At 38.8% G+C, this 22965-nt stretch overlaps 2 protein-coding genes and 1 long non-coding RNA gene across 3 annotated transcripts in view; 2 read left to right on the top strand and 1 right to left on the bottom strand.

The window, feature by feature from the left end:
• Positions 1 to 531: 531 nt before the first annotated feature.
• Positions 532 to 7500, bottom strand: LOC146314599 (uncharacterized). The gene is made up of 3 exons (XR_014771944.1): positions 7290 to 7500; positions 1283 to 1389; positions 532 to 793 (listed from the first exon to the last, which is right to left on the bottom strand). It is a non-coding gene; the product is annotated as an uncharacterized LOC146314599 (long non-coding RNA).
• A 7209-nt stretch (positions 7501 to 14709) lies between these two features.
• Positions 14710 to 16688, top strand: LOC146314598 (uncharacterized). Its single transcript, XM_084737677.1, has 2 exons — positions 14710 to 15125; positions 16127 to 16688. The coding sequence occupies exons 1-2, from the start codon at positions 14802 to 14804 to the stop codon at positions 16649 to 16651; spliced, it is 849 nt and encodes a 282-aa protein (XP_084593803.1). The 5' UTR covers positions 14710 to 14801; the 3' UTR covers positions 16652 to 16688.
• A 2781-nt stretch (positions 16689 to 19469) lies between these two features.
• Positions 19470 to 22965, top strand: part of rps6kc1 (ribosomal protein S6 kinase B1) — a 42359-nt gene continuing 38863 nt past the window's right edge. Inside the window, exons 1-2 of the mRNA XM_084737739.1 lie at positions 19470 to 19641; positions 21857 to 21892. Coding sequence (XP_084593865.1) covers positions 19540 to 19641; positions 21857 to 21892 — 138 coding nt within the window. The 5' untranslated portion in view covers positions 19470 to 19539. The remainder of the gene's footprint in view (positions 19642 to 21856; positions 21893 to 22965) is intronic.

Genomic DNA, 22965 nt, shown 5'->3' with positions numbered 1-22965 from the left:
GGTACATGCCCAACAGGTCTGAGTCTCCATCCTTGAACAGATGACTCAGGTCTTTGTCTGGAACCTGCTGGGGGCCGAGGTGGAGGGTGGGGGTCCTGCTGGACGGAGATCCTGAGTCTCTTCAGCACAGCGTTGGTGCGTGCTTTCTGTGCTGCACACAGCCGCTCTGACTGACGGATTAGAGCCTCCATCTCAGCCCTCTGGACGTCCAGGATCCTGGTCTGACTGCTGTAGACATCCGGTCTCGCCTGTCTCAAAAGAGCCATTTCACAGTGAAGTTCAAATAATGATACTGTATTTCACTAGTGATTTGACTGTTTTCACAACCGTTTCAGGGTACTAAACTGATTAAATTCTCAACAGAACAGAAATTTTGACCTTACAGAACGCACTAAACACTAAATTGTAGGCATGGTATGATAATACAAAAATATATCTAAATATAAATATATATATGTAATTTCATTGTGATATTTGATACATTGTTTCATCCTTTCTAAATCGCAATTTTCCAAGTAACGGGGAAAAAAAAGTATAATTTCGAGGCCAAAACTGAATGGACTGAAAACAGGGTCTGAGCAAATATAAAATACTTTAAGACCAATAATAACACACTGAAATCTGATAATCAATCAGATACTTTGTTTATCTCTGAAAAACATTCAGATATTAACAAAAGCAAGTTCAGAGGATACAACAGTTGTACTTACATTGCCAAAATTGTTGAACCTCATCCGTATCCCGAATCAATGAGTATTTTCACTTCACCAGATGAGTCACAGTGACATCAAGTCTGAATTTTAAATAAAAACAAATAATTCTGCTGCTGTGGGGACCTGTTTGGTTGCATAAAAGCAGTTAAATTTAGGAAAATCGGGGGGGAAAATTAGCTGCATAAAATCACCATGACCTTTGAATGTTGTGAGGAAAAACTCTTTCATCTCTATGTATTTCCTCATATCCACTAAAGTGTTCCCATATGTGCTGCTGGGACGTCCATAGCAACTATCTTTAGAAAAAATTCAAAGGGACCCATGATAGTAAAAGTGAAACCATTTGTTGAACATAAGACAATGGCTGAAAAAGACAATATATGAATTTGGGTTTGCGATATTAATGTGATCTATATACCTGATTTAGACTTTGTGAAAAACAAATTCAGATAATTTAAATCATTACTTAGTTACTAATGCACTATTTACATTTAATGTACATTGAGTACAATAATGAACATTAAAATTGAAAATTTTGGATGTGTGTGAGAAGAGGAAAAATGTGTTACCTGCAAGACTGAAGGCATGAACAATCCCACAATGCATTACAGCACTTCATAAGGCAGTTGTGGGTCCCAGCAGAGGCTGCATCTGTCCTTTTGTAAACGCTATCTGACTGGACAGAGGCAGAAAACTTCATGTCTGTCAAATTTATTTATTCTAATTTCTCACCTAGTTAAGGAACACCAGATGAAAGATGAAAGTGGTGCAGCATCATTTACTTTGCTGGTAATTTAAGGATTTCTTTAATGGGAAAAGTGTGCAATTTATATCACAATAAACACCTAGAAAACATTCACATCTCAACTCTCTGACAATCATCATCATGCCTTAACAAACCTGTTTCTAGAGTTAAAGTAATAAGTGTCAGTGAATTTCTATATTATGTATATAAACAAATGGTACTTTACACACACTCACAGTCATTCAAACCTGTGTGTGTTTCTTGGTACAAATTTAACAAAACATTAATTAATCAAAAGCAGGATCAGCCTAAGTTATCTGACAGTGTAAATAATATTTTGGACGTCTCAAGAAAAGATTAAGTCAAAGGCAACTGGACTTGTTTATATGTCTTTGACAACATCTCGCCTCTCAGTCTGAGTCTGAGCTAGTCTGACAGTGTGACTAGCTCAGACTAGTCCGACATGCATGAGCTGATGAAGCTTCTTGGATGAGGGGCGAAATGTCTTCAGAGACACATAAACAAGTTCAGTTGCCTTCGATTTAATCTTTTCTTGAGATTAAAATGACCTGGATGAATGAGAACATTCACGGACAAATATTTTAGACGTTAACACCAGTTCGAAATAGGTCATGTCTGACCATGTCACGGTAACAGTGGTGGGACAGGCAGGGAACAAACACAAAAACCAAGATTACAGCTTAGCTTTAAAGCAAAGTAACTGTCTTTCACTCTCTCTCTCTCTCACACACACACACAAAGACCATCATACAGCAAGCAAGGCTATATTATAACTTGCAATGATTGCTTTCTGATTAACTGCAGTACTGTACTTTGGAGTTAGACTGTTAAACTGTTTTCTGTGTTCAGGATCTTTTGGGCGGACCTGAAACGTGGCTCGGTGACGTGCCGGAGCCGTGGTCTCCCAACATGAACAACTCCGCCTCCCTCTTCCTTCGCCCTCCCTAACTGTCAGTTACGAACGTATCCCAGCAACTCTCTCAGTCCAAATCAGCCCAGCAGTTCACTTCAGCGCCCTTCAGCTCCAACATCCCAACACATAAAGAAACAAAAAACATCCTGTCACCATCCTCTGGCTCTGGTGGCTCAGACACCTCTGGACATGTCCAATAAAGTTGCTAGACAGATCGTCCATGTTTCAGGTTGAGCGGAGACGCCCCCAGCATTTCAGAGCAAAGAAAACTGCTTATTTTTTTCATGATTTTGAGATCTAATTTTATATACTGAGCAATTTTAATGTTGGTAAATAACACGATTCAAGATCTTGAAGGAGAAACTGTACAAACAGGACCACTAACTTTATAGAGATAAGTAATCCAGTATTATAGTTTCTATCAAAAGTATTAAATGATGCATGATTGTTATCTTATCTCAATAAATAAAATAAATAAGAGTCCTGGTCAGTGATGAGTTTCTGAACCATGTCTGACTGTCTGATCCATCTTTGTCTTTGTTCGAGGCTCCAGAAATGGCTCCTCTAATCTAGCTAATTGCCGTTTCCCAGAGCTCGGCGTTTAAGAAGAAGAGCCAGGTCACCAAGCAGCCGTTGATCAAAACATCCTATTAAGTAGAAGAAACAAAAGGCTCTCACAATCCGAACAATGTGCCACTGGTGATTCAACAGTTTGCTCTGCAGGCACAAAGCATTAATTAGGGCAATAACTTCATGCCACTGCCGTTCTATAGTCTCCATTTCTGTATGAGTGCATCTATTTGTGCTCTGAAGTTCGTCGGGGACTCTGACTTGCCGAGTGTGCCGCATTCCCCCGTCCCATGTGCAGATGTGTTATTGCCGTAATGAGCAAAATACTTTGGGGAACGTGGGAGAGAGGGCCCCCAACTCCAAAACTTTCTTGACAAAATAATATACCTCATTGTGGTTACTCCTAACGAGAACTGACATAATTACTTGGGCCCATTTCTTGTCTAATTAGCACACTTCCACAGCGGACTAGTAGTTAGGCAGGAGAAGGGAATCGGACAGGCATGGCAGCAGCAACACAAAAAGGGGCCTTTGGTTTCAGCGTAATTAGGTGAGACAATGCCCCTGCCTGTTTTGAGCCATGGCAGCGGCTCAGAGCTGGGGCTGAGCAGGCGAGCGGACTCCCCGAGACCCTAATAAGCCCCTAATTGTCTTTTTTTTGATTCACATGGGCAGCACCAGACATGAAGACTGCCTATTCTTGGTCTCCTGCAGAGAGCGAATTTGAGCTGACTCACTCAGGACCTTCGCTGCCGGGCCTTCGCACCGCAGACAACTCGTGTTAACCTCCTGTGACGGCGTCCCAAACCTGCAGCAGCTGCCAACGTGTGGAAAACAGACGCAGGAATCAGGAGCAGCCATGTCTCTTTACAGAGAGCCACGAGGTGCATCAAAAATATCTTTATATTACCTTCTGAGTCTGTTGAATAGGATTTCAACCTAATTAATAGGCTATCTACGTTGCCAACTCGCAAGTTCTCAAGTCCTACATATTGCTCCTTTAAAAGTGAAAATTGAATAAAAACCCTGAAACGGAATGTGAACCAAAACTGCAGAACAAGTTTTCTTCCAATATTGATCTGATATTCTAAAAACTGCATACACTTAAGCCGATACTGATTTTTTTTTAAAGCCCACTGCTCTGAAAATACACACTCTGGAGTTTGAGTTCAGCGACTGCCTGCCAGACTCCATTACCATATTGTTCAGATTAACTGTTATAACCATCTACTCTTTCTAAAATATTATTAATGATTTGTTAAGACTCATAAACAGACACTTACTAATTTGGTGAACATTCAGCATTGATTTGAACTCTAATTAACAAACAAAAACACAAGTTACGGCCCAGAATAGACATTTCAAAGGACGCGGCATCTGTAAATATATTACAGATTTCTCCTTTAAGAAGTGTATTTCGCCAAAGCCAGTCTTTTATAAAGAAAATGGTCCAGTAGTTTTTTCATAAGACAAACAAACAGCACAGAAAACATAAACTTATTGACTTTGGTAGTTATTTATTATTATCTGAGCTTCACATTCAGCTTTTGTCTTGTAGTTAAAGAAAACTTTGAACCACAAGCAGCTGAGCTCTACAGGCTGCATATCATCACTGTCGGATGAGTTTGTTTAACCAAACACACACACACACACACACACACACACACACACACACACACACACACAGGTCCATATGTTTGAGGCCACTTCTAATGGCAGGTGGCGCCCAGAAAACTCAATATTTCATAATTCGCTCTCTCTAGCCTCCCCTGCAGTCAAAGCCTCTCTGCTCAGAGGAACGTCAATTCAATGTGCCCTCACTCCTTTAATTAGCTGTCAATTAGTGCAAATGAATCAACTCTTCGCCTAATTAAGCAATGCCACCAGGCAGCTCCCATATACAGGCCATTGTGTGAGCAGCATGAGAAAAACACAGCTAGCAAACTCGTTTTGGATCAGGAGTGCAACTTAACAATCACACTGACACACTGTGTTCAGGGGCCTGTGTGTGTGTGTGTGTGTGTGTGTGTGTGTCTGTCCAGAGTGTAAGGGAGGGTGAAGTCACACACTTTATGCTAGACTGACCACTCAATGCAAAATGATCATTTTCTTATTTTATGAATGAACATTTGATTCCATTTTTCAGTTTGTATGATTTTTTATGACTTCCCTTGAATTAACACCTTGTGTTTTCCTGTCTTGCTGCTTCAGAAAGTTATTTTGTCATGCAGTCCACATACTTAATTTACAGTCAGAGTGAAAATGTAATCTCCCCAAACATCTGTTCACTTCTGACTCTCAAGACAAGAGCTTCTTTTTACTGACAACAAGCTGCTTTTAAAAGTATAGAAGCCCATTTCTACCATTGTGATGAAAAAAAAAGGTCCTGTAAGTCATTATAATGAGAAACCTGCTCAAAATAATGACTGAGTATCTTGAAATAATGAGTTAGTGTGCCTAAAGGCCTTTAAACACCAACAGCAATGTGAATAAACGGTATGAAATTGATCCACCTGAGTAAATAAGTAATAAAGTGTGACACAATTTATCAAAAAAAAAAAAGATTCAATCAACAGTGGTGATGATTACCTGGTGCTCCTTTTATTGAATAAAGACCTGGGCACAGCCAATAATGAGAAATATCGTGATTCTTAACTTTAGGATTCCTGAATTGTCCGCTGAAGGTGTCTTGCTACCTCAGTGAGTTCACCCCGGCACAAACATACAGATCCAGCTCTCAGACAATATACTTTATAATATGACTCCTGCTTGCAAGACTAAACATAACTCAACAATTTAAGACTTGTGTCTTGCTGCCCTGCGGCACGTCAAGCACAGGTCAGCTCAAAAAGCAACCAAAAACCCAGACAGGGTTCCTCTTGTTGTGGGAGCAGAAGTCATCTGATGGACACCACACTACTGCATAAGAAGGGGAGAGTGTAATTAGGAAACCAGCAGCAGCTGCACTAATCAGCTCACCAGACACAGCTCTCACGAGCCATCCTCCCAACACCTCTCTCTCTCACACAGCTGACTGTTAACCACACCCACCTCCACATCTACTCGCCCTCACGCCGACTGAAGGTCAGGTTTAGTTTTTCAGTCCACAAAACACTGCTGGAGTTTCACAGGAAAACAGTGTTGCAGAATCTCCCAAACAAATTAAGCGAATGGTGACCAGTTTTCAAGCATGAAAAAAGCAACACAATAAAACAGAAAATGCCTCCATACTGCTCGTCTGCTGTAATCCAAGGCTCCTAAAGCCGTAACATGCCAAGTTGACTAAAAACATTTTATTTACAGCATGTTTTTAGCCTGAATGTTCCCTGTAGATCCTTAGCTTGGAGCGTGTGCATGTTGTGATGGCGTGCAAACGGGAGGCCGTGACTTTAAGAGATTTGGATTACACCAGACAATCAGTAAGGAGGCATTTTGGGTTTTTTTCCCCAGTTTTTTTTTTAACATTTAAAAACTAGTCACCATTCACTAACCTGCAGAGATTCTCCAACACTGTGCTTTCCAATGAGTAGATAATGACTGAATATTAATTTTTGGATGAACTGTCCCTTTAACATAAAATGACATTTGTCTTCATACTAAGAGTCGTACAATGGCTTTGCTCCATGGAAAATTAAGTAAGAGCTGCTGACTTCACATTATTCAGTCTGCTACTCTTACACACTGCAAAGATACAGGAACCTCAGAGGGTCAAAACTCAAACTTAAAATTCAGTTTCAAAGTTCAATTTCTTATGAGAAGGTTGTTAACTGAAACACTCTTTCTCCTGTGTGTAGTTTTTAGGGGCTCTCTGCTCTTATGCTGTTTATTGTTTTCTTGAAGAGCAGTAAAACATTAAAAAAATGTGTTTTATTTACTATTTTACAGTTTTTTTAAAACTCAGAAAGACTGACATGTGATTTGCACTGTTTTTTAAAATATGATACAGTCTCTAGAAAGCAAACAGAAATCATAATAAGTCGGAATATTGAATCGCCATCCAAGTATCGTCCCATCCCCAGTAACATGTTCACTCAAACATGGTGATGTCAGGATGCTTTGTGTCCTGAAGAAGCAAACAGGCACGTGCACACTTCAGCCATGTTGCCTCCCTCCTTCCCTCCAGCAGCCACTCTGGACCATTACAGCCTGTAATTGTTATTTAATGGATTAAACATTCATCCTTCCTGTGCAAACCCCCCCGTGAGGGTTTCATGACAGCCTCACCATGTTCACACTGCTAAACATCCCCCATCACACACACACACACATACACACCCATCGACGCTCATTTGACAGCAGTGTTTGTGCTTAAAATTCAATTACCCACTTATTGATAGCTCTCTGGGGTGCTAAAGAAGTTGACACGGTGCCGGTGGAGAGGTGTGGATGATTTCCCAGGAGGCCTCAGTCTCCTCCGCACATCTCCAGCTGGATCTATTTCATGGCTTTACTCATCAGCAGCGGCAGACGCAGATGGAGCAGAGGCAGTCGTCATACACCTGCACACACCAGCGCACGCAGACATGGACAGACAGTGGCTGCATCAGCGTCACACATACACAAAAACACAAGTCATTTATTATTGCACATGCTAACAGTGTAAGGGTCTAACTTATTTTGATTAATTTTATCTGAGGGTCAAGAAAACTGCATTTGGAATGATGATAAAATAAAATAACTACACTTAACATGAATGTAGAATTAAGGTCTCAACTTCAGAGCTGCAACTGACAACTTAATTTCATTCAATCTATCAGTTATTAAATTGATCGATTAGTTGTTTAGTCCATGAAATGTCTGACAATGAAAAATATCTGTCGCAATTTCACAGAGCTCAAAGCAACACCTTTATACTGTAAATTCATTGTTTTGTTGGTCCAGAAGGCAAAAATATTTAATTTAAAATTACACGTGTTACAAAAGACAAAGCCTGAACCAGCAGCTGTTTGGTATTTTTGCTCAATAAATGAGTTAAATGATTAATCAGTTATCAAAATTGGTGCCAAATAATTTTGTCATTCATCTAACTGGTTAATCAACATTTAGCTCCACTAAATTTTAACTCCTATAAAATGAATAAATTCATCTTAGGTGGTGTTTAAGGATAAAAGCAGTGTTGGGCAAGTTACTTGGAAAATGTAGTGAGCTCAGCTACAAGTTATTCTACATTAAATGAAGCTTCACTACACTGGAGCTACCCACCAGAGAAATGTAGCAAGCTAAGCTACAATAAAATGACAAAAGTAGCTTAACTACATCAAAGCTATTTTTTTTTTAAGTAAAAATAAAGTATCTGTCTGTCTGTGTTTAGTAGTATAGTTATTAGCCCCCTTCTGTACTAGGAGCCATCTACACAAATATCAAATTATTGATTTAAATCGACCACAACAATTTGGTTTTGTAGAGAAGTTTGTTAAAAAAAAACAAAACAGCACAAGTAATATTTCTGAGTAACATAACCCAAAGTTATACTTTTCAGCTTCTCCTGTCTTCTCATTTTTCCTGCCTCTTCCTGCCTAAATTCTCTTCACACACAGTTTTATTCTTTTGCTGCCAAAGGACATGTCGCTAGCTAGCGCCATGTTAGCTGTTGGTGTTTGGTGACTGAGTCGTGATGATTAGCTTAGCTAGCGATTGTTGTGTTAACTTCGTGTTTTTCATAGAACATGTGAAAAAAAGTTTCCGAATTTCAAATTTTCCATATTTTACGTACATAATAATCTGGTCTGATTATTTTTTGTAATCTGATTATGTATTTCTAGTTACATGTAATCCATTGTTACTCAGCTGAAAAATCAAGGGCTTGACATGAATTGTGAATCGGCTCTTATGAACCAAAGTTGATTATCGATTATTGTTATCCTCCCTGCTTTGATAACAAGCAATAATCACCTCCAAACTGTCTGTAAACCTGTTTTTTTTCATTGGTTCAAATGTAACAAATCAGCACTTGCTACACATCACGCTTTGACTCTGCACTAAAAGCCACAGGTATTGCCCCACAGGTTAGCCACGCGTCTTTAAAGTCCCCCGAGGCCTCCGGGGGCCCCGCAGGAACACTCGGCTTGCCGCTGGCCTCGTTCCCCGCTAATTACAGCACTCATCTCTGCTCTCCCACGAGACGCCGCCGCTCTGATGACAACACGCTGCACAGTTTGGAGCTCAACAACAGCTGGGGCTGCAGGCTGCACGTCAATACCCAAAGGGAGGAGGGGGGGGTAGAAGGAATAATGATGTTGTGTGTGTGTTTGCTGGGGGAGGCGGTGGCACGATGCATTCATTCACACCATGAAGGGGTAATTTTGTTGCTATTTTGCGGCTGACTCCAAAACTGTAATTGCCACTCAGCGGTGTTTAATCCGTCGAATTAGAGTTCTGCTTTGACTGAGTACCTGTGAAACTTAAAGGGATAGTTCAGATTTTCTGAAGTGAGGTTGTATGAGGTGCTTATCCACAACCAGTGTATTACCTACAGTCGATGCTTATCGACACGCCCCCAGTTTGGAGAAACAGAGAGGAGCAGTGTGCATGCTACTGCTTTACTTTTCCACCTGACAGCCTTTTCTGCCATATCACTGTCTCCAAACCAACCAAACCCCACAGCTGAAATCTGTGATTTTACCCCGCAGAACACAGGAGTTGCTGGTCTGCCTCTGCCTCGATCTGTTAGCTTGTTTCTGTTATTGTGTGACTTCAGTGAATCTGAACTCTCTTTTTAAAACAGAAGTCACTTATCCACACTTTCGATCAGTATTTAGTAAACAAGATTCGCCATTTCAGCGCAACTTTTTTTTTGCTTTTTAACTTTAACTTGATACTGCTGAAGTGGACCGGGTCAATGTCCACCCCTTGTCTAAAAGCTAAGTGTCTGACCCAGAACTACATCTGTCTTATCAATGTGACCATGCTACTTAAATTATCTGTACTTATAAAAACACCTTGGTTATTTTTTAAACATCTCAATTTTTATTTATCATGGTTGTAGATCTATTAAGAACTCAACATGTCAAGGCAACATACAACAATAGATTTCTGAGTTTTGAGCCCAACTCAAACTCTTAAGTTAGTTAAATTCAAGTGAAGTGGAAAAAAATTACATTTTTAATATTTTCATTTAAAACCATTTAATTTTCAGGCACCAAAATAATTACAAATCAGTTGCACAGCTCACTGTGACGTATTTTTGAAATACAGTTTTTTTTTAAGTTCAAAGATTCAAGTTTATAAAAAAAGAAGATCTCAACTAAAGATTATAGGTTGGTAAACTTTTTTAACTTTATGTCAAAACTTGAGAGTTTGAGTTTGGCTCAGAATTAAAAAATCTACTGCAGTACGTTGCCTCAGCTATTTTTTTTTTACGGTGTGATGTGATTCTTACATTTGCCGACTGTAAAAATATGTAACCACTAAATTTAGAAGACAAAGTTGTAATACTTGACCAGCTAAAATGTGCTGCATATCTGAAGTCTAAAGTTTGACGGTGACTAGTCTTAATGAGTCTCCATAAGCTAGCTATGGACGCCAAAGGAAAAACAAGTCTTCATGGAGAAAGATAGTTCAATAGTTGCAGCTCCAGACAGATTTTTTTTTGGTCAGAAATGTCTCTTTTGATCATAAAGGTTGCAGATTTAAACCATAACACAATAACATGTAGTCTGAGGTCAGATATACAGCACCATATAATCCAACATGAGTTCTGATTAGAAGATAAAGATGAATCTTGTTGTCCTTTGATGCGACAGGGTCAGACTACAGCGTACGTGTCCCTAAGGATGACAGTGGATCGATGAGCTCTGTACATACTGTACTCCTCTCACTGTGATTGCACCGACTGTTCATTAGCAGGCCGCCGGGCTTTAATGGCCTGCACGCTTCTGTCGGCCGTAAATCTCCAGACTCCACCCAGGTTTGCTCCCCTGTCTCATCAAAGGGCTGTGAAGAATGAAGTCGGTGTGATGAAAAAGAGAATGAGATTTATCCTCCTCCTCCTCCTCCACCTCCACCTCTTCTACGCACCAAGACGAGCTCGCGAGCACAGAAAAATGACCTCGCCAAGACACGCCCATAAATGTGATGATGCCACTGGATGTGTTTGAGATGCTGATGAGCCAAAGAGTGACATCAGTGTGTCTCTGTGTCACGTCTAAATAAGGTTAAAAAAAAAGACTTTAATGACTCGTTACTTCATTTGGACTTGACAATACTTCATATCTTACCAAGTATGTTAAAAAGTTTGCAAGGAATAATTTAATTTCCCTTCATTTTTCTGACTCAACTAGCATTAACGCTATTCGTTCTCAGTATGTTGACACTTAATTCCCCAGATCCACTTTGTTTGAACTAATTCAACGGCATCCAATAAAACTGAAGGAGAGAGCCATGAAGACAAATTATTGGAAAAAAAAATTATAACAAAGATAATTGTTTGTGTACAAAAATTAAGTGGCCAATAAAAAACTAAATGCATTATGTAAAACTTGTGGGTTGAAAGATGGAAACGCAACAACTTCCAACTTCATTCAAAATTTGAAGTTGCACAAAGAACGCTAATCAAGGCGTATATTTACACAGTTAGCGAACGTTAGCTAATGGTCGCCACCAAGTCGGATTCTTCTTGAAATCAGATGAAACAAATCTGTTTACATTTTCACATGCAGAGTTACAGCGAGTGCTATGTTAACCAGTTACAATGAAGGAGGAGGAGAATTTTATTTAGATAATTTTATTATTAACATATTTTGAGGAAATTACGGTTGAAACACTACCGCTTTTGTCCACAGGGGGCTCCAAAGTCAGCACAATAAGAAAGATGCAGAACTTTTTATGCAGATGCAGACAATTTTTCCTCCTTTGTGTACAAACAACTGAATATTTTCTACTTTTTAAAAACTTATTTTTGTTGATTTAACAAATAAAAACAATTCACAGACACAAGAACATGAATGATAAGATGACTGATTGTAAGGAAGTATTTTTTGTTTATAAGCACCATCAGGATGTTACTCATGGTTGCAGCTAAAAAAATATACTCCTACACTTGTAAGCATAAAATTTGTTTAAAATGTTTTTTAAAAGATGTATTTTATTATTTAAGTAGAACAGCATAATTTAGAAAAGGTTATGGATGTTTGGAGGCCTTTTCTTGATCATCCATTGGAAACTGTAAAGCCCCTCTCCTGTAAGTTTATATATTTCTTTATATTTCTTTTCTTTCCATTTGTGAACATTGAAAAATAACTTCTAAAATTAGAAAAAGCCCAGCGCTTCCCAGTCAATTTAATATCTGATCAGGAAACAAGGATGAAAGTGCTGGATTCAGATATAAATACACTCTGTCTGGATGTTTTACCAGTAATCTCTTAATATGTTGATGACTAATATATAACATGAATAATTATGAGTGTTTGGGGGTAACTGAAACCAGATCTTGCCCTCTATGCTCCTTTCAGAGGGGCTAATTGTCAGAAAATGTTGTTTGACAGTTGGATGATGTCATGGTCTGACCAGCGAGTGTTGGCGCAGTGGAGAGTAAAGACATGTTGCTGCGTCCCATTCATCCTGACCTTTTTTTTCCCTGCAGTTCCAGGTCAAGAAATTTAGGTCAGAGAACAATGCACTCTCTCTGTTAGACCGTAGCGGGGTGCCAAAACCCTTCTCATGCTCCCCACTGACCCTCATCCCAAGCTTTCACATCCAACCACTCAACGCAACGTTACACTTGGCACACACACCAGAGCTCACAGTGGATGTGAGCTGGAAGGGCTGGTTCATACCCTTAAATAAAGCAGGATGGGGAGCCACCTTGTGGTTAGACATTGCAATTACACTCTATCTATCTATCTATTGACCACACAATGAAAGTTTCATATAAATCAGATGATAAGTGTCACATGAGGCCAACTTCCTGTTACCAGTAGGTGGCACAAACAAAATAATTTTGGCTGTTAAATAGGGCTAATAGGATCATTTATACTCAAATTACAGCAACTCCGTGTTTCATGGCGAGACTTCAAACGCCATGCCACGGTCACACCCTTCAATGATATCTAAGTCTTTTAATAACTTTTGATTTCAAACTGGTCTAGATGCCACACACCAATTTAGAAGTCAACCTGATTAATTCTGTAGGAGGAGTCTGTTGAAATAAAACTTGTGGAAAACGCCAAAATTGACCAAAGTATCAAAGTAGCCGACTTCCTGTTCAGTTTAGTCTCCAAGGGGCTTTTTTTGTACGCCTGGACATAATACATGTGCCTACTAATTTTTGTATATGCAGATGAGACGTACTGCTGGGGCTGCTTCATTAAACTATTATAGGGGGCGCTATGGTGCCATTTTGCAACACTGACTAACTATTGTCCTGTACATGTGTTTAGTCTGGGTATCTTATCAAACATGTCAAGTTTGCGGTGTAATTGACCATGAAGCGCAAAGTTACAACAACTTCCTGAGTTGTGGCGCCAGGGCAACGCCATTTGACAAAATGTTACAAACAATTACAGCGTTACAAATGGTCAATTGGTGAGGAAGAGTATGTCAAAGTCTAAAACATGTCACTTCCTGTTGCCAGTTGGTGGCGCTATGACTCAGATGGAATATTGTCATGTAGATGTGTTCAGGCCTGGACTTGACACCATGGCCATGTTCTTCAGCGGTAGCTAAAACCTTTAATAACTTTTTACAGAGGAGTACAGTGGACTGACTGTGAGCTGAACATTATGATGTCACAGTGAAGCTGACCTTTGACCTTTTAGATGATAAACAATAAAAGGTGCCAACTGTTGGCAGATAGTTTTGATTTGAATTATATTCCAAGCTTTATGTGAAGGCTTTAATCCATGTTTTTTTTTTCACTTTCCCTTCAGTTTACTTTAATTCTACATTCAAGAACCAGAAATGAAGTTAAACTTTGGATTAATTTGCTAAAAATTAAATTACAGTGTTTTCAGTCAAATATTGATTTATGTGAAAATTAATTCAGTCATTCCTGGAAATACTTCTTATATACAAATCTCTGTTTTGTTTTTTTGTTTTTTGTTGACACTGACGGCTTACTTATTGTTTGAGTCCAAAAACTGTGTTACACAACAGCTACTAAAGAATGTTGTTTTTGTTTTGTTTTTTAGCTGAATGCTACTGTTTTTAAACTCAAATTTCAATTTGTAGCACACATAAAAAGAATACACACATTTCAGCCTTCCTTCATACTCATGTATAGTAAATGTATTTGTGCAACGATGTGTTACATGCAGAGGTGTAGTGGTAAATACAGAGGTAGGTAAACTTATAGTTTGAGCCAAAGCTAAGAAGAAAAATTGTAATAATGCAGACTGTATTATTATATAATATGAAAAAGAGACTTCAGTATTGACCTGTGCCTGTTAGCAGTTGAAAATAAAAATATTTTTAAAAAAGAAACAAAAGTAATTCTCATTTAAGAACTGAATGGAAGCAATGAGAACTGTGGATACAGTATTATTATTACAATATAATACAATGTATTAATACTATATAATATGAAGAAGTGGTTTCAGTATTGACCTATGCTTAGCAGTTGAAAAAAACGTTAAAAAAATAAATAAAAGTAATTTTCATTCAAGAAATTAGTTGAAACAATGAGGAAAAACTCAACTCAACACGTGAGCTGATGTCACCATTTCCTCCAGGGTGTTTGCGTCACATTAGTCCAGCGCGCGCCGTGGCGTGGGTGCATGACCACACGCTCGACAGCCCGCCGCGGAGCCAGTCTACGCGCTAAACGCAAGCGGCGCGATTACGTCACTTTTGGCGCGCGCCAAGAAAAAAAAAAAAGCGGTGTAGAGTCTGTTCAGTGTTCAGGATGGACGCGTTCGAGACTAGACTGTCCGAACAGGTACGGCTGTACAAACACCTGTACGACCGCTCACTGCGAGAGTACAGGGACAACCCGATTACCTCAAACTCATGGAGAGAGATCGCCGCCGCCGTGGGGAGAGAAGAGGCTTTCTGTCGGAGGGTGTGGAAGAACACGAGGGACCGCTTCGTCAAAGCCAAGAGGACTCGGAGAGCGAAGAGAGGTGGTGGCCCAGGTGTTTATAAGAAGGTCCCGCCGATCCTGCTGGAGCTGGAGTGGCTGTCCCAGTACGTTAAACACAGAGACGTGGACAATAATACAGACCTGGAGGTAAGAGACAGTGGTGAAGTACAGAAGTGCAATGTTTACATCCGTGTTGTTTACTCCTGTTGAGGTTAATTCGGTCGTGTCTAGAAAGGAACCCTAGAGTTGAGATCTGATTTGAAATCACGCGAGTTCTGTGCGCGTTGTTTTTTAATTATGCACGTTGAACAAACTAATTATGTTTTCTAATGCGATAAAGCCGTGGTTTAACGTAAATCTGCGTAGGCTTCGTATAGTAGGTAGGTTTAGGGGAAAAACCTATTTAGGAAAATCTCGCGAGATTGTTCGCAGGACTAAGGTAATTATTTCAAGAAGGGAACCCCGGACCCGCGAAAAGTTTCATGTTAGGCGTCATGTAAAGCCATACTAGGGTCTTTCCCCAGCCCTTTCTATTAGCAAACCTAGTCACACGTTAAGAATATCAAACAGAATTAATTTACACAACTTGCACAATGATGAAACAACGCTTTCAAATCTCGCGAGAGTTTCACAAATCAAAGGTTTCCTTCTGGACACGATATCATCTCTCTTTTTGCATAATTCTCATTACTTCCTCACCCTCGATTGTAGTTTATTTCAGGTGTTTATAGCACATGTGCTCACTTGTACTCATAGACCACCACCATATAACAAAATGTTCAAATAACTTTGGAACAAAGTAAACAAAAAAGACGCCATGTTTGTGAAACAGGTGCAGCCGTGACCCAGGTACATCTTGACAATATGGTATCATAACATACATTGTACAAAGTTCCACAAACATTTCTGCCCAAAGACAAAGTAAACTAACTAATACTAGCTATACAAATAGTTTTCTCTTAACATATTGAATACATATTATAATATATTGTTGTGTCCTCATATTTTTATTCTCATAAATAAGAATAGTCAGGGTGTCCTGCCACTCAGGAGAATAAAACTGGTCTGCAGTGTGCTTTGTGTGCCGTGTTTATCATGTGGTGTTTTATGAGGCAGCTGCATTATAATTACACTTATCTTTATTAAAGGATGACGGGGCAGGACTTAGCAATGACGTTCAGGAGACCCCATTAAACTACTGCACCCTAGATGCCACAAGAATTGATCCACCCGTATCTTCAGTGATGCCAGGAACCCTCTCACCATCACGTTCTGAACCATCATCATCCTCTGCAGAGATGACCTCCTCTGGCGGCTCTTCGCCCTCAATGAGGGACTCGCCATCTCCCCTGAATATGTTCGCCACTGCCGCCATCCAGTCAATACATCCAGGCCTGCTCTCCCCTGTTCCTCACCATGTTAACCATCCTAAACCCTTCACACCTCCCTGCACCACAGACGCAGAGAGACGCACCACAGATTGTGTCCTTTGCGCGGCGCACCAGGATCAAGAGAGACAGAAACCAACACAACAGGAGAATGCGGACTCTCGGTTTTGTGAAGTAATCAAGGACATGCTGGCTAATGTGAACCCAGTGCATAAAGCAGATGTTAAATTTAAAATTTACCAGCTGCTGTTTGAGGCGGAGAAGGACTTCCCAAGAGAATCTTGAACAAACGGCTTTGTTTTTATGTTTGCATTTACAGCATTTGCGTCAGCTAACAATTATTTTTATATTTAATTGTTTAGTCTATAAAATGACAAAAATACTCATCACAGTTTTCCAGAGCCCAAAGTGGCATCCTCAGATTGCTTCTTGTGTCCAACCAGCAGTCTGAAATACTCTTTATTTACAATCTTAGGCAAAGGAAAGCAGCATATCTTCCCTTATAAGAAGATAGAACCAGCAAATATCAGATACTTTTGCTTGAAAAATGCTTGTCAAAATAATTGGCAACTTTCTTTTGAACAATAAATTGACTACTTGTTGCAGCGATACACAAAATAGTGTAAATAAAAGTTTTTGTATTTGCAGTTTTTGTGTCTTTGTGGCTTTTTTCTAATAAAAAAAAAGCGTATCACAAATTCAAACAGCTTGGGGGTATTCCCTCATGGTTGATAATGAAATGTTAGCTCAAGCGAAAAAGCCTGGCTTAAATGAACTTAAACTTCCGCTCAAGGCATAAGCCCTTCATCTTCAACTTCTCACGAAAATCCTTCACAAACCTGCTGGTCGGCTGCTTCTATACACCTTCACCTGGGAGAACAGCCTGCAGCTGTATCAGCCACACTCATCACTTCTCATTATGTCCTGCAGGTGGAGGCAAAGTACAACTATAAACATTAGACAGCTTCCTGTGAAATTTCTCATAAACTCTTATTTCCATTGACCTTTGTCAGTGCTTCAGTTTCACTTGAACATGACAATCACAACAGAAACAAGTGTTCAAATGAAGGAAACACAAGACAGAAGCATGGAGAGCTTCCACTCATGTATGTTCATTGATCCAACAAGTCTCTGCAGAGTTGTAATAATAATAATAATTATTATTATTATATTAATAATACCATCAGTCAAATCCCAAACGTTCCTTTTAAAACAAAAGCAGCCATCCAAATGTTCACCTTTAAAAGGACATGATAAATCCTAATATTGTATTTTTACAATTCCAATTCCATGTCTAAGTCTTCTTTTTTAACTGTTAATATGGTGTTTTCCAACATCCTTATTATCCGTATTCATCCGTATTCACTTAGTTGGTGGGCATAAAATGTCATATGAGCAAAGAGGAAAAGATAGCACTTCAGATTCATGATGAATTTTTCATTAGTAGTAGAGGACGTATAGAGACACTTAAGTAAAATGGTACACTGTGATAATAATCAAATAAGATACAAGTCCTGCATTGAAAACGTTATTTAAGTAAAAATGTGTAAGTATGTTTGGGAAAATGTCTAAAATGTATTCAAAGTGAAACTGCTCAATGCAGAAAAAGTGTTACGATGATCTCATTAGATGCTTCTGACTCGGGGCGTTGATAGAAAAGCAGAATTTTACTGTCGTAGCTGACTGAGTTGGAGCTCTTTTTTTAAAACTAGGACTGCAACTCATGATCATTATGGACGAATCTACTGATCATTTTCTTCATAAGTTGATTGACTGTTTGGTTTATAAAAATCCTGAAAATTTGAAATTGAGAAATGCTGTCAGAATTACCCAGAGCCAGAAGAGACACATTCTCAGTGTTTTGGTTAGTCCAACCAACGGTCCAAACCTGAAAATCATAAAAATGATTGAAACAGCTGAGAGGAAAAGCAGAAAATGTTTGAGAGGCTGGAACCATGAAAAGTTTTATATCAGGCTTATGAACCAAATATGTATATTTTTAAATGTATTTCTACTATTTTATGTCTTACATGAAAGCTCATGTGTACATATATGTATATGAATGAATATATAGTAATACACATTTAATAAAATATATAGAAATGTATATGATATAAATATTGCTCTCTGTAGTGTGTTTACTCACAGTGTTGTTGACAGCTGGCTCAGCAGCTGAAGGGAGTGGCCCTGAGCTTATTTATCATGCTGAAGTCGACCTCTGCTGGGCTCAGTGTGCTATTACATTTACAAGGAAGGGTCATCATTGATACTACTGACCAAAACATAACATGTTCACTGTCATGTCAAAACAGCCAGAAACACAAGCTGCAAATACTGTTTAACTCTAAAGTGTCTGAAAGTAAACTTAAAAGAATCTGAATACCACTATAAAACTGTTGTTATCACAGCCTTAAAATAAATCTATGTTAGGTGGTGGTGGAGGGTAAATGGTTTTGGGTGTAAGATAAAATAAATAAATAAATAAAACAGAAAAAGTGACATTAAAGAAACAAGTTTTATTTCCCTAACGCCAATAAGTAATGTCCGTCCATGGCAGTTTCCTCAGTTCACTTCAGTATCATGGAGCCAATGAAAGACTGAATAGAAAGTGAACTAGGACACGAACATTTACTTATGGCTCAAAAGATGGCAAAAGTGTAAGTGTATGGTATCTAATTAGGGTATGGCTTTGTTTGTTTACTGACTGATAAAGAAGAATATATTATTTCAAGTGTTTGTCTAACACTCATTCTTGAGAAATGGGACAAAACTGTATTTATTTATTTATTTTTACCTTTCAGTTCTGGTGGGAAAATATGTTTTAAAAGATGAAACTCTCGGCTATGAAAGCTTGTAACAGACCAGCCATCCTGTGATTGATAAATTACAAATATTTCACATATATAAATCGTTAAAGATTACGTTTTCACAGCTTGTTACGTCTTATTAGATGTAATAAGTTCTGTGAAATACAGTGCGTTTAAAATGCGAAGAAGAAGAATACAGTAGAGGCAGGTTGACACACCATTAAAACGAAAGAAGAAGAAGAAGAAGAAGGCTTTCCTCAAGGGGGAGCTCTAACTTTTTTTGCCAGCCTGTCACTGTGCTGCTGTCAGTGAATGAATGTGTACGGCTAGCCGGCTGGTAGCTTTGGCAATGTTGTCACTATCAGAATGATATCGCAGCGGGACAGAGGAGAACTTGCTCGGTTTTATACTGTCACGGATCCTAAAAAGCACCAGAAAGGCTACACTGTGTACAAAGTCACCGCCAGGGTAAGTAAATGGAGGATGAGCACTCTGACAGCAAGGCTAATGCTAGGTGTTGTTAGCTGTAGCTAGCTTGAGCTGTGCTAACCAAGCTAATATGATGCAAACACGAATAACGTTATTTTAACCTCTTGGGCATTAGCTGGCAACGATGACAGCTTTCGTAAACAACACACACGTAGCTAAGAGACACACTCAGACCTGCTTTTATTATTAAATATATATAGATATTTTAACCCCCAAGTGATTGTCTGTTTGCTAATTTACATTAGCAATATTAGCCAGACTGATAAAATTCTATCTAAACGCCGTATTAGCCAGGTTAACCGCTACACAGCTAACTAGCTAGCTTAATTAGTGATGTGTGTAGCCTCACGATAAACAAGAATTAAAGAGACAACGTTAAACGTCTTTAAGCAAAAGACAAAATCGATCCAGACTCTAACATTATCCAAAGAGCTGATTGATAATGTCATTGTATTTTTGAGGCAAGTTTCTCAGAGAAATGCTTTGATGTAGGCTAAGCAATTAGTTAACGTTGCTGGGGATCCTGATGATCAACCTGCTATTTAAGCCAGGATGGAGAGCTGTGGAAAGTCAAAGCCTGAGTTCAATCAATCAAACATAGCACGTTTTTATACAGATTAGTGGAATTCAGGGTGCTTAAAGGGAAGTTTTTTTTTTTTAATTTTTCATGTGGATGCTCAATCAATTTTGATGGCAAATGTAGTCAACTGAAGCAATACATTCCTTAATGTGTGCAATATTGATGGAGAAAGCTAAGTTCTAATAGTGTAAAATAAACTTTTATTTACGTAGCAACTTTTCTACATCGCAACTTAAACTGCTTTTCGTTGTGGCATTAAAAAAACAACAGCATGACATAAAAAAACAGAAAAGAAATGCATAGAACAATTCATTCATAAAATGGAATTCGAAACAGCAGCATGGCATTAAAAATGAGACGCAATAGAAAAAAATGGAATATAAAAGTAATTTTAAAAAAATGTTTTTTATTGGTCATTCTGACTGACATCATAGGCCTTTATCAGCATTACTCATTTTTTTGTGTGTATCTAATCACATACATTAAAGACAGACAAGTGCCAGACAGAGAACATTAAAAATCATGTAAACTTTATACAAGAATTAAAACATGAACAAACAAAAACAGATAAAAAGAAATATAAAAATGCGTTCATAGATACTATAATAAATACGAATAGTAAAAGTAACAGCAGAAAGGGCAAAAAAAATATACTTCTTTAACTAAATGCCTGCCTGAATAAGTTGGTATTTAAAAATGTCGACATGTCAGCATTGAATGTCGTTTTTCCTGCATCTAGTAATGTCACTGGATGGATGCAAGGAAGACCTGCAGGCTATTTCAACCTGATTTTCTAGTCTCCATTTCTGGGTGGCCAGGAGGCATGTTGGAGGAATATTTTTGTCACCTTATGCCAGCAAGAAGTAGTAGCTGTAGGCTAGGGTGGTGATACACGGTTACATGGATGTGGGCATCAGACGCTTGCATGCAATACAGTGTTTTCCCTGTCCTGGTCCTCAGGGCTCCCTGCCCTGCATGTTTTAGATGTTTCCCTGCTCAGACACACCTGATTCAAATGCTCGCTATCAGGCAAATGTGTTTCAAAAAACTTTAAAATTAATGAATGTCATGAGGCAGAGATGTCCTGTCCTGCTAATCAAATTCTACAGACTTAATTTTGTCACAGATTCCTACAAATAAATCATAGTCATTTTAACATGTTTTTCAATCAAAATAATAATAATGTTGTAAAAATGATCATTACCTCTAATATTGAAAAATCATATCACAAGTGCATCAACAGTCAAAGTAATTGCTTTTCGATATTTTTTCAAAATTGTTCAGCCCTAAAATGAATAGACGTATCCCATTCTTCATCCACACTTCTGTCAGACCTCCAGTTACTATATGTGGGCACGCTCCCAGTTTAATAAGTAAGTTGAGACTGGCTGAGTTTCTTTTCCCCGCCTGCCTGCCACCCTGCTTGTTTTGAGTGTCGGTGATGTCTCGTTCCTACACTCAAGACCTCCGTCACTGGCTATATAATGCACGCATTGTCACACTCAGAGCTGTGTCCCTGCTCATACTTGTGCCAGCCTCACAAGACCAGCGCTGGCATCTTTTACTTGTAGATGGGAATCATTCATTCAGTTCTCTTCTCCCTCTTCCACACAGATAATCTCCAGGAAGAACCCAGAGGATGTCCAAGAGGTAAGACATGCAGCTGTTTTTTTTTTTTTTTTTGTATTGTGACTTCATACGTGTTTGAAGTATGGGCAGAAGCATGGAGTTTGATGGGATGCTTTGGAAGGAATTTTCCCTGCAAGTTTGCACTGTTACTGTGTATATTGTAAAAGCCAATGGCTCTCAAACCTTTTTCACTAATGTACCCCCTTTCAAATATTTTGTTTTTGCCAAGGACTCTCTTAGCAGTGCAAAACATTTTTTTCAGTACAGTGCTGCTGCATGCGCCATCAGTGTCAGCTTGTCTAGTTTATCCATTAAAACATAATCTTCCTGATAATTATGGTATTCTGTTGGCTCTGTTTTTCACATTCTCTTAAAAAATATATATTTAAAAAAAAATCTCACAGGTGCCCTGCAGTAGTCCAAAGTACTAGTGCCCCCATTTGAGAAACACTGGCTTAAGCCAGGTTAGTTAAAACTTTCCAAGACCAATAGCACTTTTACATAGCACACCCCCTTACACATTAGAATTTATGAAGCAAAGCTTGACTTTTTTGGTCAGAAAAGTTTCCTCTTCTGCACACATTAATTCATTTTTTTTTTTAACATTTTAAACTCACTGTCTCTATGTCAGAATACTGACACTGTGGTATTTATTGTCCACAGGATAAACATTAAGAAATACCTGGAACATATTTGCTCAAAACAACTGTTTTGTATTTTAAAACCTTTTACAGAGCATTTATCCCCCTTTCACGTAAAGTATCAATGAACATGCAGTTAAAAACACACATGCGTACTCTTTTCTGTTTCTCACACACAGAGGAATGCAGTCTGGCCTGGAACCAGAGCTAATGCAGCAAGCATGATGTCAATTACTGCTTATGTGTAAGAGACAGAGAAAGAGAAACACATGCCTTCATTATTAAGCAGGGTTCCTGTTTGGGAGCGGTGCTCTCAGGCCAGTTTTTCTCACAGCAGCCAACTGGTTAAGATTTTAACAAACTGGATTTGCATCTCATCATTAGGCCAGGTGTTTTATCCCACTGAGTTTGGGAACTACTTCACCCCGGTTTGTGTCTGACTGCTGTGAGTTG

This window comes from Lutjanus erythropterus, chromosome 15, assembly GCF_056507025.1.
Source record: "Lutjanus erythropterus isolate fLutEry1 chromosome 15, fLutEry1.hap2, whole genome shotgun sequence".
In the NCBI taxonomy this organism is placed as follows: domain Eukaryota; kingdom Metazoa; phylum Chordata; class Actinopteri; order Lutjaniformes; family Lutjanidae; genus Lutjanus; species Lutjanus erythropterus.
The sequence above is the reverse complement of the archived record's forward strand: the minus strand, read 5'-3'. Positions and strand labels throughout refer to the sequence as shown.

Bases quoted from the DNA above. Each gene is read 5' to 3' on its own strand.
- LOC146314598 (XM_084737677.1), top strand. From the start codon at position 14,802: ATGGACGCGTTCGAGACTAGACTGTCCGAACAGGTACGGCTGTACAAA. The intron at 15,126-16,126 runs GTAAGAGACAGT...TCTTTATTAAAG, and splicing joins ACAATAATACAGACCTGGAG to GATGACGGGGCAGGACTTAG.